General features: G+C 34.3%; 1 protein-coding gene across 1 annotated transcript in view; it reads left to right on the plus strand.

The window, feature by feature from the left end:
- Positions 1-16,533, plus strand: part of CDH12 (cadherin 12) — a 273,039-nt gene extending 256,506 nt beyond the window's left edge. Inside the window, exons 8-11 of the mRNA XM_046672150.1 lie at positions 5,625-5,746; positions 9,341-9,458; positions 12,626-12,877; positions 16,034-16,533. Of these exons, the coding sequence (XP_046528106.1) occupies positions 5,625-5,746; positions 9,341-9,458; positions 12,626-12,877; positions 16,034-16,533 (992 nt within the window). The remainder of the gene's footprint in view (positions 1-5,624; positions 5,747-9,340; positions 9,459-12,625; positions 12,878-16,033) is intronic.
- Positions 16,534-17,696: the final 1,163 nt, after the last annotated feature.

The raw sequence follows: 17,696 nt of genomic DNA on the forward strand, positions 1-17,696 counted from the left end.
CTGTCCTGCTCCGTCTCAAGGTCCAGGTTCTGAAGTGGGGCCACAATCTCCTGGGCAGGGTCTGACTTGGGCTGAGACTCCTGGGTGTAGCTGTGAACCTGGTCAGCAGTTGATGGAGACAGGGACTTCCAGGAACTGCCACCAACCTCCTTGGCCTTGCTGGCCAACCCCTCTAGGCTAGGCTCCATGCCCCAGCAGACCGTGGCCCACCCCAAGCTACAGCCACAGAGGGAAGGTAGGTGGACTGGGAATCCCTGTGGGTCAGAGCAGGATGACATGTGGCTCTGCATGGTGGCAACTCCACTCTAGGTGGCTGTGGGGCTGTGGGTACTGATAGCTGCATTGATCTCCATGGAAGCAGAAGCCTTATTGGAAGTATCTCCAGACCTGGGGCACCTTCCCTTAGTAAATAAAGTGGCAGCTCAACCCCCAGCGACAGGCCACTGGGGCAAAGTTTCTGCATGGCCACTGGGAGGGGGGCCTGCTTTTCCCATTGTGGCTACTGCCATTGGGCACTTCATGGTCCATCCCAGCTACAACCCCTAGTGAATATCCTTCTTTCATTTTAATATATATTTTAATATTTTTTATTACCAGGATTAGTTATCTATTACTGCATAACAAATTATCAAAGAATTTCTGAGTCAGGAATTCTAAAAGGATTCATTTGAAAGGAATGGCTTAATATCTGCTCTAGGAAGTCTGGAAGACTTGACAGCTGGGGACTAGAATCTTCTGAAGGCTCTTGGACTTCAGAAACCCAAAGACACTGAAACCTTTTCTTTCTGCAGCTAATCAAGCTCCAATTAAGGAGCAATGTCAGTCTTCTTTTCTCATCAAAAAAGCATAATATATTTGAGGTTCATTCATGTTGTTGTAGCATGTCAGTATTTTGTTCCTTTTCATTGTTGAAGAAATTTTTATTGTATGAATATTGCCACATAATGTTTAAGTATTCACCCAAAGGTAGACATCTGAATTGTTTCCAGTTTTTGGACTATACAAATAATACGCCCATGTACATATATGTACAGGTTTTTGTGTGGACATTTATTTTATTCTCTTGGATAGATACTTCGAAGGGGAATTGATGGGTTATAAGATCGTGTTTACTATTTTTAAAAAGTGGCAACCTATTTTCCAGAGTGACTATATAATTTTATATTTCCACTAGTAATCCTTTCCATCAGCAATCAATCTATTTTATTTCTTTGAGCAATGATTTGTGAATTTCAGTTTACAAGTCTTGCATTTATTTTGCTAAATTTATTCATAAATATTTTCTTTTTATTTTCTCCACAAATCCCCCAGCACATAGTTGTATATTTTTAGTTGTGGGTTCTTCTAGTTGTGGCATGTGGGATGCCGCCTCAACATGGCCTGATGAGCGGTACCGTGTCTGCCCCCAGGATCCGAACCAGTGAAACCCTAGACTACCACAGTGGAGCATGCAAACTTAACCATTCAGCCATGGGGCCGGCCCCCATAATATTTTCTTACCTTTCATTTTATTGTGAATTGAATCATTTTTCTCAGTTTCATTTTAAGTTTGTTCTTTGCTAGTATATTAAGTATGCAATTGCTAGTTTTCATATTCCTGTCTTATCCCATGGCCTTGATGTACTCCTTTATTAAATCTGTTTGATTCTTCGTGGATTTTTTTAGGACTTCCTACTTACAGGGTCATATTTTGGAAGAGATGTAGTTTCTTTCTTTCCAATCTAGATACTTTTTTAAAAAAATTATTTTCATTTCATTGCACTGAATAAATCCTCAAGAATGATGTTGAATGTAAGTGACAAGAGCAGAAGACTGTACGTTCTTGCTCTGTGCCTATTACTAAAGAGAAAACATTGAGTCTTTCACCATTGAGTATGATGTTAGCTATAGATTTCTTGTATATAGACTATGGCAGATTGAAAATGTTGCCTTCGATTCCTTCTATTCATTATTTTTTGAAGTTTTTTTTTTTTTTATCATGAATGGATGTAGGATTTTGTCAATTGCTAATTCTGAGCCTATTGAGATAGCCATGTGATTTGTTTGTTCTTTCTTCTATTAATATGTTGCATTACATTGATTATTCTTGGACATTAAACTTGCACCCCTAGAATAAATGTCATTTGGTCATTGTGTGTTAGCTTTGTAATATACTTCTGAAATTGATTTACTAATATTTTGTTAAAGAATTTTTGTGTCTGTGTTCATGAGTGATATTAGTCCTTGCTTTTGTTTTCCTGTGATGGTTTTGATTGGCTTTGTTATCAGGATAAGTAGAATGAGTTGGTAAATATTTCCTCCTCTATTTTCTGAAAGACTTTGTGAAGTCTTGATATGATGTGGTCTTTACTTGATAGAATTCCCCAGTGAAACCACGTGGGTATGAATTTTTCTTGGTGGGGAGATTTTTAATTACAGTTTCATTTTCTTCACTTGTTTTGGGTCTATTAAGACTTTCTATTTCTTTTTGAGATCGTCTTTGGTAATTTGTGTCTTTCTAGGAATTTGTCCAGCTCATCTATGTGGACTACATTTTTGGCATAAAGTAATTTACAATATTATCTCATAATATTTTAATTCATTTTGATAAAGAGTGATGATTTCTCCTTCATTCCTGATTTTCATAATTTGGGATTTACCTTATATTTCTTAGTTCAAGCTATACTTTAAAATGCTAATAATAAGGCAGTTCTCACTCAAATTGACTCAGAAAGCTATGGAGCTACCTGAGATATTAACAAGGGATAGGAAAAGAAGATCTAACAAACATTTTTGAAGGCATGAGGGATAAAAATAGAATTACTTCTTTATTATCTTATATGAGCCCTTAATAAGCTGGTTATTAAATATAAGCAACATGGATCAATGAAAACTGGAGTTTAAATGGTTTGAATACTACAAACAGTAATTAATTGTGTAAGATTTTTGTTATTCAATACTTACTAAGTTCATATATGAATTTGCTTTCTAAGTAGTCAGTGATAACTACATGGCAAAAGGTGTATAATAACGCTTATGCTGAATCAAGCTTAAACAAATTTCACTATTGCTGTCCCAAATAAAGATTAGATAAATCAGAAAAGAAATAGATCATTACTTTTTCACATAATTTAGTGAATTATATACATAAATGAAAAAAACTCTGTATTACTCTAATGAATTTTATTCTTTTGTGAAAAGTTCAGTGCTTACTTGAGTACCGTAGCTCTTAAACAGAGATGTTACTGTTTCCCTAGCTGGCATTTAAAAACACAAGGTGACATTCTTAAACCTTTAATTATGAAAAGTTTTACACATATACAATAGAAGAGAGAACAATATAACGAAACCCATAAGCTTATCACTCATTTTTGACAACAAGAACATGCTGTTTTTGATATTGTTATAGTTTTTCCTCTATCTTTGTTTGGGAATTTATTTTATAATTGCCAAAATGATGACTAATAGCATTTAATTTTCAGTAATTCTGCAAATCCTATGGTGCACGGGAAAATCTCACACAACAAATATTTTTCTTAGCTAAAATACCGAAGCATACCTTTGAGAAACACTTTTAATAATAAGATGTTGCAATAGTGGTTAGTTTTTGTGACATATTACTCATTGGAACAGTTGTTGAAATAGATGTTGCAGGAGGATAAATAATTTAAAACTACCATAAGGGAATTTCTTACATGTAAAAAATTGGCTTAAATTAATTTTAATAATGTATTTATACATTATGAAGGTAAATCTGTATTGTGAATATAATTGTGGGAGAAGTCTCATCTCCTTTGGAAGACATCCCATCCTCACACTAATTTAATAAGATAAAACTGAAATTCTGGAGAAATAAAAACAAAATTCTTTTCATATGGCCTTGGGACTTGTACCTTATGTGCTAAGTAAAATAGAAAGCAGAAACTGATTTTTATGTTGTACAGAAGTTTAATAGGTTAAGTTATTCACGTGCGTTTACTAAGCTTCTCTGTCTAATATGAATTAATTGTCTATTGTTGGGAATAACAATAGTGTCTATATCAGAGTTGCTGTGAACCCTAAATGAGTTAATCTACATAATGTATCTCAGAATATAGATACATTGTAAGCATTATAAAATATTAGGCATTAATTTTTGTTGTTATTTTTGATAATTTCCAGTTTGTTTAGAAAAGTGAACCTAGTTTAACCAAATTGTTGTATTTTATCTACATTTTATGCTGTATGAGTAATTAATACCAATAACAGAAGCAAGCTAGATAATCTCCACAAAGTGCAAGTGGTAATAAGAGTAATGATAATTTACTAAAAGTGACCTAACATTTTGCAACCGTCATTTCATTTAATACAACAAACCTATGGATTAGAGTCTGTTAATATCGTGTGTTTCATATGAAAAAACTGAGTTGGAGAAAGGTTAAATAACTTGTGAAAACTCCTTTTCTATCAAATAACATAATGCCTTGTGACCAGTATTAATTTTTCTTAGCAGGTATTTTCTGCATACTTCTCCAAGATTACTCACACATCTTCTATAAACCCCTCCCATATTAAAAAATATACCATGTATCAATGTCTGTCCTGGTACACAATGATGGATTTTACTGTGTCATATGTGATTATGTGACATCTCTTAAGCGACTGCTTACAGTGCTGTTTATTTTTTAATAAATTTTAGTACAACAGGGTATTGTAGACTTGGTAGAATCATTCATGGGGTAAGATTTTGTATGCATTCTTTCAAAGAATCCAGATAGAGATCTAAAATACAAATATTAACAACCTTCAGTGGCACTGCAGGCATGAGGAGTTTAATGCATAAACCAACTAATAGAGAAGACGTGGTGGAATGAACATGGTATTTGTCTTTCCATAGTCCTGGGTGTGAAACTTAACTCCCCATTCCTCTAGTTGTGTGACTCTGAGCAAGATTCCTTCAACAATTTGGGATAGCTGAGGCTAAAACTTATGATGGGATTTTGTCAGATACGTTTTTTTTCAAATCAGCATTCCTTTTGATACTGTAGAAAGCAAGCCTTGTTTATTTTTCCTTTCTTATCACCATCAAGTAATTTCAGGGTGTATTCTAGCTTTCCATAACCTATCTCTTCTACTTTCTTAAATCTGTTTTTTTAATTTCCATTTATGAAAAGCCCTCTCTCTTTCATTCTCCTTGTAATTTATCATCTTTCTTTTTAGGAGGAATCATTTTGAGAGAGTTGTTTAAATGTGCAGATGATTCTCCCCAATAAAATTTTAGATATAGACACAACATAGAAAAACATGTTTTATTCAGTGAAAAATGTCACCCTTGGTGAAGATTGTTTCTGTAAACTAACCCTGGTATGATGGCTACACAGTGATAAAATGCCAGCTAAATGGTTGGCCTTAACTTTGCTGACGATTTTCAGAGATAAATGCTGGGCTAGTGCCCCGCTTGTGTTCTGACAGGGAAACACTGATGCCACTCTTATTCGTCCTTTGTCGTTTATATTTGAAGCAACACCTCTGAGTTTGCCGCAAAGAAAGGATCGTTTGGATTCTACATAAAAACTGATTTTTAAAAAGTTTTAAGACTTTTTAATATAAAAGCAATAACTGATCAGGTTTTGTAATTGTCTTTTCTCTTTTTATGTTTTCAACAGGTAATCCATTATTAACTAGCAAAGTCAACATATTGATTAATGTGCTAGACGTCAATGAATTTCCTCCAGAAATATCTGTGCCATATGAGACAGCTGTGTGTGAAAATGCCAAACCAGGACAGGTATCTTATCAATATTGTTAATTAAGAGTGGGAAAAGACCCACTATCTGCATGTGTTTTCGGTTATGAGACCATATATATATAATATATAATATACTAAAATATATATATTATTTTTCTGGATTATATGTCTTCATAAAAGAAACTATAAGAGTTAATAAACAATTAATAGTACATAGATGGATATAGAAGTAATACCATAGGAGATAAAGTGATGATGACCTAGTGAATATTCCTTGTGTAACTAAAAAGTCTAAAATTGCAGATTCTGCTGTTTTCCACTCTTTACTGTGGAATTTCTAATGAACTTGTGACTATAAACCCACTAAGCAAACAATTTTAGAGAGCATTCTTCTAGAGTATTTCTTGCTTTGTACACATGCTTTTATGAAGGGGTACAGAAAAACTTTTAAGCCAATGAAAAATATAAAGCTTTTTTCTATGGTGGCCCTGAAAGAACATCCAGATTATTCAAAATATCTGGATTACATTTTCCTTGTTTAGTTAGCATTGCTAAGGGGAGGTTCTTGTGGGGAGATGTCATGATGGGAGACCACATAGTTAAGGAAAGTTACTGTCAAAATCATAGATATTATGTGGGCAGTGGTGGGTAGCCAGTTTTTTTCTACGCTGTTATAAATGAATGAATAATGTAATATAATATAATATAATATAGTAAGAATCAGGCATGAGTAAATGATGAGAGTGTGTCATGAAATAAAAATATGACTAATCCAATATTCTGCATCTAGTTTCCAAAGGAAAAATATGTCAGTATGCTTTGGTTTGCTGTACATTTCAATCACCTTTAAATAGCATATCTACTCATTTAAGGAAATTTGAAGTTTTAATTCTTATTTGAAAAAATCTTAATATTTGAAATGGTATCTTTATTTGGAAAGGTCATTCTTTGATCTTTAGTATTTGTTTCAATTCAAACGTTTTCTACTGCTCTGTGGAACATTCATCCCATAGTTCTAATCTTGTGATGTCCACTAGCCACATAGCTATTAAATTAAAATTAAATTAAAAATCAATAAATCAGTGTTCTCATTCACACTAGCTCCATTTCAAGTGCTCAATAGCTGTATGTGGCATTTTGATAGCTATTTTGATAATTTGGAGAAAGTATTAATTTTATTAGAACATGACTTAGTCATATTTTCCAAAGTGATAAATTTTCATTCTTAATTTTGAATAGACACAGGAATGCATTTAAACAAAGTTTTAGTGTTTTACCACCTTAAATGTAACAACAATTTATATGCGATGAACGCAGTGCCTCCTTTAGTGTCTGAAATAGTAGATGCTGCATAAATGTTTACACAAATAAGCAACCTGATTTGGTTATTTGGAAAATTATAAGAGTTTTACCAAAATTCCACAGCCTAGCTATTGTCCACTTTCCAGATCCCTCCACAACACCCCCAAAAGCCAATCTTTTATTTTTTAGGTTTTAGGGACATTATTTCATATCAATTACAATCTTGTAATGCACTAAATGAAAGCCTTTTGGAAACAGAACTCCATTTAACGCTTCTATATTTGTCTAGTAGATTAAAGTTTAAACCTTTAGGAATAGTAGAAGTTACTAGAGATAACTTGATTTTGTTATATCTGGACAATGAGGTGAGGAATCTGTGGGGACCTTGGAGATTCTTTGTCTAATAAATATCTGTTGGGCTTTTGGTGTCCTACTGGACGACATCTATGTACAAAGCATAACATTGAAATGTCTCTTGAGTTTTCAGGGAGTGTAGTATATGAGGATTTTCTGCCTTTGTCCCCAGCCATTCTGTGCCTTGTCTAAGAACATGCATATAGTCTATTTATCTCTTTTGGACTATAATTGAACATATATGTATATAAGTGTTATCTATCTGCCTACCTATCTATCTACCTACTTATCATGTATCTATCTAAAGAAGAAAGAGGAAAGAGAGAAAGATGATGCTATGTAAATTAATAATGATTTATATGGTGAATCAGTGAAGTATGGGAATTGTTTTCCTTAGGGCAATGACTTCCAAGTGTCAATTCCAGATAAGTGCCAGTTTACACAGAAATTTTCATTTCTGTATGCCGTTTTAAAGGATGTTTCTTCATTCTAAAGTTATATTCTTGATATGTTTTGATGTTAAATACCTTTAATTTAGTAAATGACTATGCTAGTTGATAGTAGTTAAAGGCAAATCAAAACAAAACTTGACAAAGCAACCCTTCCGAAAATTTACAGAAATTTTATGGATGAGATATAGTGATCTGAGCATACAGGTTTATGTGAAAGAAAGGTAAAGTTTTACAGGGCCTATATGGTCATTCTTTGACTAAATTGCCACATTCCATGATCTGGCCTTTGATGTTGAATAACAAAAGTCTCATCCATGACAATTCTAAAGGGTAAATAGATCCTATGTGACTGATTTGCACTGAACCAGGGAACAGCAATTCTCATTAGAAGACCAATTTGTCAAGTTACAAATTTCTAATACTGCACCAGACACTCAAAGTCCCAGTATGTTTGTATGTGAGAGTGTGTGTGTGTACTCATAAACACAGCCATATGGGAAAATCATAGTCATAGATTGAGTTTTAACCATGGAATCAAAACAAGTAGTAGTAAATTAATCAAACGTTTAGTTACATCAATCAAAGGTCACATGATGCCTGTTTTGCCCACTGGGACCAGGGTATAGTAATGAAATGTAAGATCTTTCTTTGGCAAATTCAAATTTAGTCTAAGAGAGTGGTCACCTGACCAGCACACTGAGCTCACCTTCTTCCACACTCCTTTCCTGAAATCCTTCCTGATGCAAAACCATCGGATATGTTAATAAGCAAACGCCTCAAAGCCGTTCTGATTTGCTTATCTACATAGTGAATGATCAGTTTCATAGTTTGGCTCTCAGAAGTTATTTTTAATTTCCAAATTCTTAAGGAAATCTTAGTGAAGTATCAGAATTTTGTCTACTAGATACACAACCTGGAGCAAATTAGGGAAAATTTTGAAACAGGGTTGATAGCATTTACTTCTTTAGAAAACTTTATAAAAACAAGCTTTGTATTCTTACCCATTGGGAGAAAAAAAACATAACAACAGAGACAGATATACATCCTTTGTATCTCTCTTTTTCATCATTTTATTTATTTGTGAAAATAAAATTCATTCTCACAAACATAGGTATACTAAAATTTTGCTATTGTAAAGGCTTTTAAATAATCAGAGATTTGTTTCCGGTAAGCATTTTCATATTTAGGTTAGAAAGCATTTATTTCATCTAATGTAAAATGCAAGCAAGTATATTTTAATTTTGCTTATTAGTGAGAATTTTCAATGCTGTTAAGTCTTTTAGTTATGCAAATATTGACTTGGAATTAATCCATACCCTATAAACATACTTGCCATTATTAAGTGTAACTGTTTATATATTTGTTTATAAAAATTATGTGTAAATAATTGGCCCACTGATATGAATCCTAAAAACATCATTTCTGTCTTCTTGCATGCTTCATTAAATAAACTTATTAGCTTGGTCTACAAAGTTCCCTATGAAACTGATGGCTGACTTCAAGTTTCATCTCGACTTTGTTTCAGATAATTCAGATAGTCAGCGCCGCAGACCGAGATCTTTCACCCGCTGGGCAGCAATTCTCCTTTAGATTATCGCCCGAAGCTGCCATCAAACCAAATTTTACAGTCCGTGACTTCAGAAGTAAGTTTAACCACATGAAAATTTACCTCTTATCGTGTAACTTTGTAAAAAGACACAAAGGTGGACATCAATGCTATCCTGAAAGCACTGAAGTTCATAAAATATGGAAATCCATATATGTGAAATACAAAATTCTATAGCTAGCAGTAAGTGAAATGTTTAACCTGTATAGACTGTATCTAACGAGGCAAATTACTTCTGTTTATAATGTGGACAGTTCCTTAATGAGTCAAGCAAACAATAGGCTATCTGGGAAATTGAATGCTTTTCATGTTTTAAATATATCAGTTGTTCCACATGCACATTATGTGTACATACAAACAGGTAACTTCCTAGTACCTGTCTTATTTGAATAAACCTAGATACAGACAGATTAAGAACACAGGCTTTGTATGTGAGGATTGTGAGGAATGGCTGTAAATGAAACCGGGTCCCATATATGAAGGGCCTTATAAGTAGAGAGACTATATTTTATCATAAAAACTAGAACACTTTTGAAGACAGAAGTGGACAATATTAGTAATTTTAATTGGAACAGCACACATGAAATAGAGCTGTCCAAGACAAACTGAACCATATGGTCACCCTCTCTTTAAGCCATTTAAAGAGAGCATAACTTAAATCCAATGACTGGAGAAGTCTTTGAAAGGTTTATGCAAGAGAATATAATATGTTCAGATTTGCATTTTAGGGAGATCAGTTTGGATCCAGTGTGGAAAAGGCCGTGGAGGAACATAAGACTATTGATGCTATTGTGGAAATTGGGTGACAGAGTCTTAGATTAGGGTAATGGCCGACAATGGAGATCAATCGATAGAGATAGAATTAACTGGGCTTGATGCTAGATCCTCTGGATTCCATATGTAAATATGATGGAGAAGAGGAAGACTCAGACCTCGAGATCATTAACTTGGGAAACGAGGTAGATGGTCACATCATGCAGGAACCTAAGTATTGGCTATTTCCCACCACATGTCTTTACTGGAGAATCTATATCTGGTTAATCATGATAACATGAATCAGATCATCTTCCCCCAAAGCATAGTGTTTTCTCATAGTCTGAACATGTATTTGCCTCTCATATGCCATTTACCATATTCCCTGTTTTATCTTGGTGTATTTTAATTGTAACCATAATTTTTTTAAGTGGATAGAAGCATCTTTTAACCCTTGCATATTTACCCATTTTTTAGTGAAAACATATAAGTTCTACTCTCTTAAATTTCACTTATACAATACAGTGTTATCAACTATAGTCACCATGTTATACGTTAGAACCTCAGACCTTACTCATCTATAACTGAGGGTCTGTACCCATTACCAACCTCCCTATTTCCCCATCCCCAGGCCCTGCTGACCACTTTTCTACTCTCTCTTTCTATGAGTTTCACTTTTTTTTAGATTCTACATATAAGTGATACTGTGCAGTATTTGTCTGTCTTTCTTTGGCTTATTTCACTTAGCATAACACCCTCCAGGTTCATCCATGTTAGCACAAAATGCAGGATTTTCTTCTTTCTCATGGCTGAATAATATTCCTGTGTGTGTGTGTGTGTCTCTGTGTGTGTCTGTATGTGTCTGTATGTATCCGTTCATCAATAGAAACCATTTTCAGGGTGAAAATGAGGTTTAATATATATATTTTTCCCATGAGGGACAGCACAATGAATTGTACATGGTCATATATCAATAATAATAATGGGTTGAAAATAAACATTAAAAAAGGGTAGGCTGCCTTTTGACACAACTTGTGTTCAAGAATATCAAACCCTCACTCCCCAAGTACAAATACACCAGCTTTTCCAAATTTCTAATTCTATTAATCATTTTCACCCAGATTTTAAATTTTAATCCTTTTTCCAAGACTCAAGTATTCAATCATCAATTGCTAAAGATGTTGATGTTAATTCAACTGGTCCCCATTTTTCCATTCCCACTGTCACCACAAGTGCCTGGCATCACTAACTCTCATTGGAAATATTTAATAGACATTTAGCATCTTAATATTTTGTTTCTCAATTTAAAAATACCCTCCATATAATAATAAATTAATCTTCCTGTGCCAAAGTCTATCTTATCATGTAAAATTTTCTCAACTTGATGCTTCCTATTGAAAGGGGGATAGAGAATTTTCAGTTGTTGAAATTAGAATCTACAAATGCATAGATGCATGGAATATTATTGAGATAGTAACTTTTTCTGACATACTTGTATTTTAGTGAGTAATATATTTTTCTAAAATTATTTTACCTGATTCCAAAGTGGGTACCATGTATGACTATAATAAACTAAATATCAATACATTTCTAAAAATTGCAAAATGTTTCTAGGATTTACTTTATTCGATGCAAAAAAATAAAGTAGTGTTATGAATAAAACAAAATTTCCACCTCTATGTATAGAAATAAAATAATTAAAGAACAAATAAATGCAGTATAACACTTTCAGTGAACTATTAATTGCACTTATATAAATTTTAGATTTTTATTGCCTTGGATTATTCCAAATAACTATTGCTGTTGTTGGTTTTTACAGAATTAAAATGAATTACTTTTATAACTATATGAAAGTGGTGATGATTATAATTCATAATGTTTAAAATTTTTAATGAATCGATTTTTAACACACTTTTTCTTTGCATTTTCTTACACTAACTGATGTGCAAAAGTTAAAGTGCATAGGGAACATTGATATAGACTTGGGAAAAAATTAAAAATCAAGTTTTCATCTGAAATAGTAAATTGATATTTGTGATATTTTAAAGAACAAGTTCTTAGGTAAGATATTTTACAGATTCATGCTTTGTAATCTTTGCTTTTCTGTCATGTAAGAAAACATCCACAGAAGTTTTTTTTTCCAATGAGATTTTGATCTTAGAAAAAAATGGGTGAACACAGCACACTTCTTGTCTTGTAAACCGTTTTATATTCTTTCTGAATAGAAAATTTAATTCTTACACCAGGCAAGATGAGTGGTTCTTCTTTCTCTAATGATTATTTTGATTACATTTCATTACATTTTGGCAGCTTTCATAATAATAAAAGAATTAAAATATGGATGCATTTTACTGATTTGAGAAGCGCTTCCTACTGTTTAACAGATACCAAGTTTAAGATGTGAAGTGCGGCTCGTAGTAACCATCTTATCATAAACGTCATGTTTTGTAGACAACACAGCTGGAATTGAAACCCGAAGAAATGGATACAGCCGCAGGCAGCAAGAACTGTATTTCCTCCCTGTTGTAATAGAAGACAGCAGTTATCCTGTCCAGAGCAGCACAAACACAATGACTATTCGAGTTTGTCGATGTGACTCTGATGGTACCATCCTGTCTTGTAATGTAGAAGCAATTTTTCTACCTGTAGGACTCAGCACTGGAGCTTTGATTGCAATCCTACTGTGCGTCGTTATACTCTTAGGTGGGTTGTAATATTGATCACATTCTCTCTCTCCCCCTTGTCTGTGTATCTCTCTCCTCAGTTTACCATGTAAATCAGTTTTTCTTTATCAAGATGACACATCTAGATAGAAGGAAGATTGTCTATCTATATTAAATTATATTTTTATTAAAGTTAATTTTCCATTTCATACCTCATGGATATTTATAATTAGAAATACATAAATAACATCATCAAAAATAGAAAAGTATGTTCCAGCCCTAGGGAATTTTCAAGTAATAGCAGTTTGTGGCACTTGCTGCAATGAAATTTTTTATAACAAACATCCAATTTACAGCAATGGTTTCTCAATTCATTTTACATCCTACTGGTTATTGCAGACATTATATAACCTTTTAATAATATACTAGATGAATGATAGTTCTCAAAAACCAGTTCAAGAAAGAAAGAAAGAAAGAAAAGAGAAAGGACAGGAAAGAAACAGAGAGAAAGTAAAGGGCCTCCAGATTTGTTTTTTTCTGTTTAAAATGCCAGCTAGAAGCAATTCTTATTCCACTCTTCTCACATCTCCTCACACTAAAATTCTAACCATTCCTTCTAGAACAGAACACACTAAAATATCTAAAAGCACAGAAAAGGGAAAGGATTGCAGTAAATGCATTCTGTATCATCTCTGTGAGAATGAATATAAACCTGCTACGGGGGTTCCCTCTTCCATCAACTCTGTTCAGCTGACTCCCTTTCACTTATTAATTCGCTACCAGAATCTCAAAAGTAAAGAGACATTCTCTATTTGTCGAGTCATCTCTTTAAATTTACACTGCAATGGATATATAGCTGGGCACTGTGGAATCAGTTTATGTATGTATGTTTATTATTTAACCAAAATATTTTGCCAAATGAAGATAACTACCTTTATCTCTAGGATAGAAAGCAAAATTTTAAAAAATTACTAGGGTGTAAAGCATGGAATAAGGCATTATATAGAACTTCATAAAGAACCTTCTCTGGGTCAGAAGCTCAGGTTGGCTTGGAGGGTAAAGTTCTAGTCCAATTTTCATGGTGTAGATATTAATTAGACACAGGTAACTTTGGTGTGTAGAACAAAGCATTCTTTATATCCTTAGAATTTATAGTAAATTATATCTGATATCTGTTTGTGCTGATTATATAAACCTTAAAAGGACAGATTCATGGGCTGGCCCTGTGGCCTAGTGGTTAAGTTTGGTGCACTCCACTTTGGTGGCCTGGGTTTGCAGGTTCAGATCCTGGGCTCGGCCCTATACCATTCATCAACCATGTTGCAGCAGCGACCCACATACAAAATAGAGGAAGACTGGCAAATATATTAGCTCAGGGCTAATCTTCCTGAAGCAAAAAAAGAGGAAGATAGGCAGCAGATGTTAGCTGAGGGCAAATATTCCTCAGCAAAAACAAAGAAAGCAAAAGGGCAGATTCAAAATAACATTCTCACATCTGAAACTGAACATTATCAATTAAATATTTAACTTCAAATCAAGTGTTGCTCTCTCATGCTCCTCTCTTCTCTAGGAGCTACCTGAGTCCCAGATTATTTCCATACCAACCCAGCATGACTTGGCATGTTCTGGATGCTTGCCTTTGGCCTCTTGCCCCTCCTGCAGTGTAGCAATTAATCTGGCTCAGGTCAACATTATCATGCACTGCCAGCTGCCGCTCATTCATCTGAAGACTTGCCAAGTGTCCACAGTGCACCTGCACTGTTCTAGCATTGTGAATCTGCTAATATACAACAGTGAATGCTGACACTCTTAGTCCTACCATGGGATCTGCTTAAAAATCCATCTATTCCTTGACCTCCTTAACCGATCTCAGACTACTTTAGATTTTCCAGCTTATTCTTGGCCATTTTTATATCCTTCCTGGGGTGCAGGGAAACACAAGAATCTTGTGATGCTTGGGTATCTTCTAGGTGGTCCTCAGGCACATCTAACTAGTTCCTTTCTCAGCCATGGCAACTCTAAAGCCATTTATATGCAGAGCTCTCTCTGAGGCTTGCAGTCTCTCACATACTCTCCACATGAAAAAACAACAGTCTAATTCTAGGATTTCCCTAAACCCTGGGAGGAGCGCAGAGTGTTAAACAGCACTCTAGGGCCCATTGTACAGAATCTCTACCTTTATCTCCTCCCTTCTTCCAGCTGGCGAAGTTCTAATTCTGAAGGAAGAGGAAATAAATGAGCTTTCATCCTCATGCCATCTCCTCTATTTTCTAATCCTATGACAAGAGTCTTCCAGACTTTGCTGTGGGAAATCAAGCACACTTTGGCTTTCAACCGATTGCTGCTGCTATGGAGGAGAAGGGGTCTTATGACAAGCAAAGTTGAGCACTGACTTCCTGGTTTGAATCTGTGCCCATTCACTCCTAGGAGAAATAAACACTATTGATTTAATGATGATTATGAGTCAACCAAAAACAAAGAAATATTTCAATAATTAGAGTATATAAATTAACTGTTTCAAAATTTTATCATGCTTCATGAAGCTAACCTGAGTACTAGGCATTTGGTTTGGAAAATGTCTCAATATGGCAGGACACAGAATTTAAATAGAGACCTTAGTTGACATCATTTGTAAAACTAAGGCCCTTCTATTCTATATTCTTCCTTCTCTTTTTCTTTCTTTTTTTCTTATTTAATGCTTTTAAAAGTGAATGTCACATGAAGATTTGTATATATTTCAATAGAAGCACATTAATGTTACAACTGGGAAATCTAGGTGTGAATAACACCTAAATGTTATTTACGGGCTATAATATTCGTATTTTGTTATGTCAATGTTATACAGCTCTTGGTATGCTTAAAACAACCATTCTTTCATCTTTTTTAAATTTTATAACACAAATTTTTTTCCCTGATGCCAAAATATTTAAATATAATGCATGTTAAATATAAGACTATAATTGTTTGAGTTTGTCAATAACTTTGCTATGGTTTCTTGTTAGGTGTGATTTCAAAAAGAAGTTAAGTTTAGGCGATGAAAAAAATATAAACATAGATATGACCCTTATTGATTACAGTATATTAACTTTGAAAATAATAGGATGTCATTAAAGAAACTCAGCCAGCCCCAATCAATTTTAGTTTTTACAGGGATGAACTGACATATTCTCAAATTGCCATTTCTCTCTTGTTCTAGCCATAGTTGTGCTGTATGTAGCTCTGCGAAGGCAAAAGAAGAAAGATACCCTGATGACCTCTAAAGAGGACATCAGAGACAACGTTATCCACTATGATGATGAAGGAGGGGGTGAGGAGGACACCCAGGCTTTCGACATCGGTGCTCTGAGAAATCCAAAAGTGATTGAAGATAACAAAATTCGCAGGGATATAAAACCAGACTCTCTCTGTTTACCTCGTCAGAGACAACCCGTGGAAGATCACACAGACATAAGAGATTTCATTAATCAAAGGCTACAGGAAAATGATGTGGACCCAACAGCCCCACCATACGATTCATTGGCAACATACGCCTATGAAGGCAATGGATCCGTAGCAGAGTCTCTTAGCTCCATAGACTCTGTCACCACGGAAGCTGACCAGGACTATGACTATCTGACGGACTGGGGACCCCGCTTTAAAGTCTTGGCAGACATGTTTGGTGAAGAAGAGAGTTATAACTCTGATAAAGGCACTTAGGGGAGAAGCGAAGGCTAAAACACAACCAAGAAGAGACATTTAAAAGAAACACAAATGGAAATCACATATACACACACATACACACGTGCACCGCCCTCCCCGCACCCCCCCCCCCAGGCTTTATGAACAAGATTCCTTTGATTATCTGGTTTCTAGCAAGTTGCTATATTTATCATATTGTCAGTTTGGTTTTTTCTGCCAACACAAGATAAATCCTATAATATGTACTTGCTTGGTTTTGTTTCGTTATTTTGGAAATACACTGAGACCTGCTCAGGCCGACTAAGTACAATTTACTGACATGACAACGTAGAACGAAGATAGCTATGTGGCATCACGGTGGAAGAGTGTTAGATTTTTCTTAATTCCACTAAAGTGCCTATTGAAACTCTTATCATTTAAAAATGGTGTACAGTACACTCTGCTGTGATGGCATGGCAGGATTCAGAGACACAGAGGACATAAACAAAGACACTGGCTTTATGTCAAGGAGCAATAGCAACATGCTGACTTCTAATTCCTTTTGAGGAAAAAAGAAGAATACTTTCTGAACTCCATCTTCTTATAATTCAAAGATTTTTTTTTCTTTTTTAAACTGTATGCCAAAAAATATTTGTTTTTCCTACCCTTTGAGAAAATTGAAATAAATGAGATATCAAATTCAATATGTAAGTTCCGAATTTTAAAAGCAATGTTTGATCTTCACATTAGTTCATATTAAAGATATTCATTAAAATGTTACTTTTTTCCAAAAAAATAAAATTTTGAAAAAGGAAATTTTTTAAAATTCCTCTTTATAAAGAGAGGCCTCAGGGCTGAAACTCCACATTAAAATAAATACTGGTTTTGTTTTAATTATGTGCTGGTGTGTGGAAGGTTGGTTTTAACAAGTTACCAGATCATTGAAGTCTTCAGTCATAGATAAAATTTTAAGGTGTGTTTCTATGAAACTTTTTTAGGGAAAAAAGTGCCATTGATTTATACATGGGAGGAGAAATTCATTATATAGCTTCTCAGAGTTTCTTACCATCCAGTGATTCTTTGATGAGCAAGGGAAATAAAAAATATATCAAATAATGCAGGATGGATTTAAGGCATGTCTAAAAAATATTTATTATACATTACTGAACAAATAAAAAATCATAGACTGCAGGAAATTCAAA

The sequence above is a fragment of the Equus quagga genome, chromosome 9 (assembly GCF_021613505.1).
Source record: "Equus quagga isolate Etosha38 chromosome 9, UCLA_HA_Equagga_1.0, whole genome shotgun sequence".
In the NCBI taxonomy this organism is placed as follows: domain Eukaryota; kingdom Metazoa; phylum Chordata; class Mammalia; order Perissodactyla; family Equidae; genus Equus; species Equus quagga.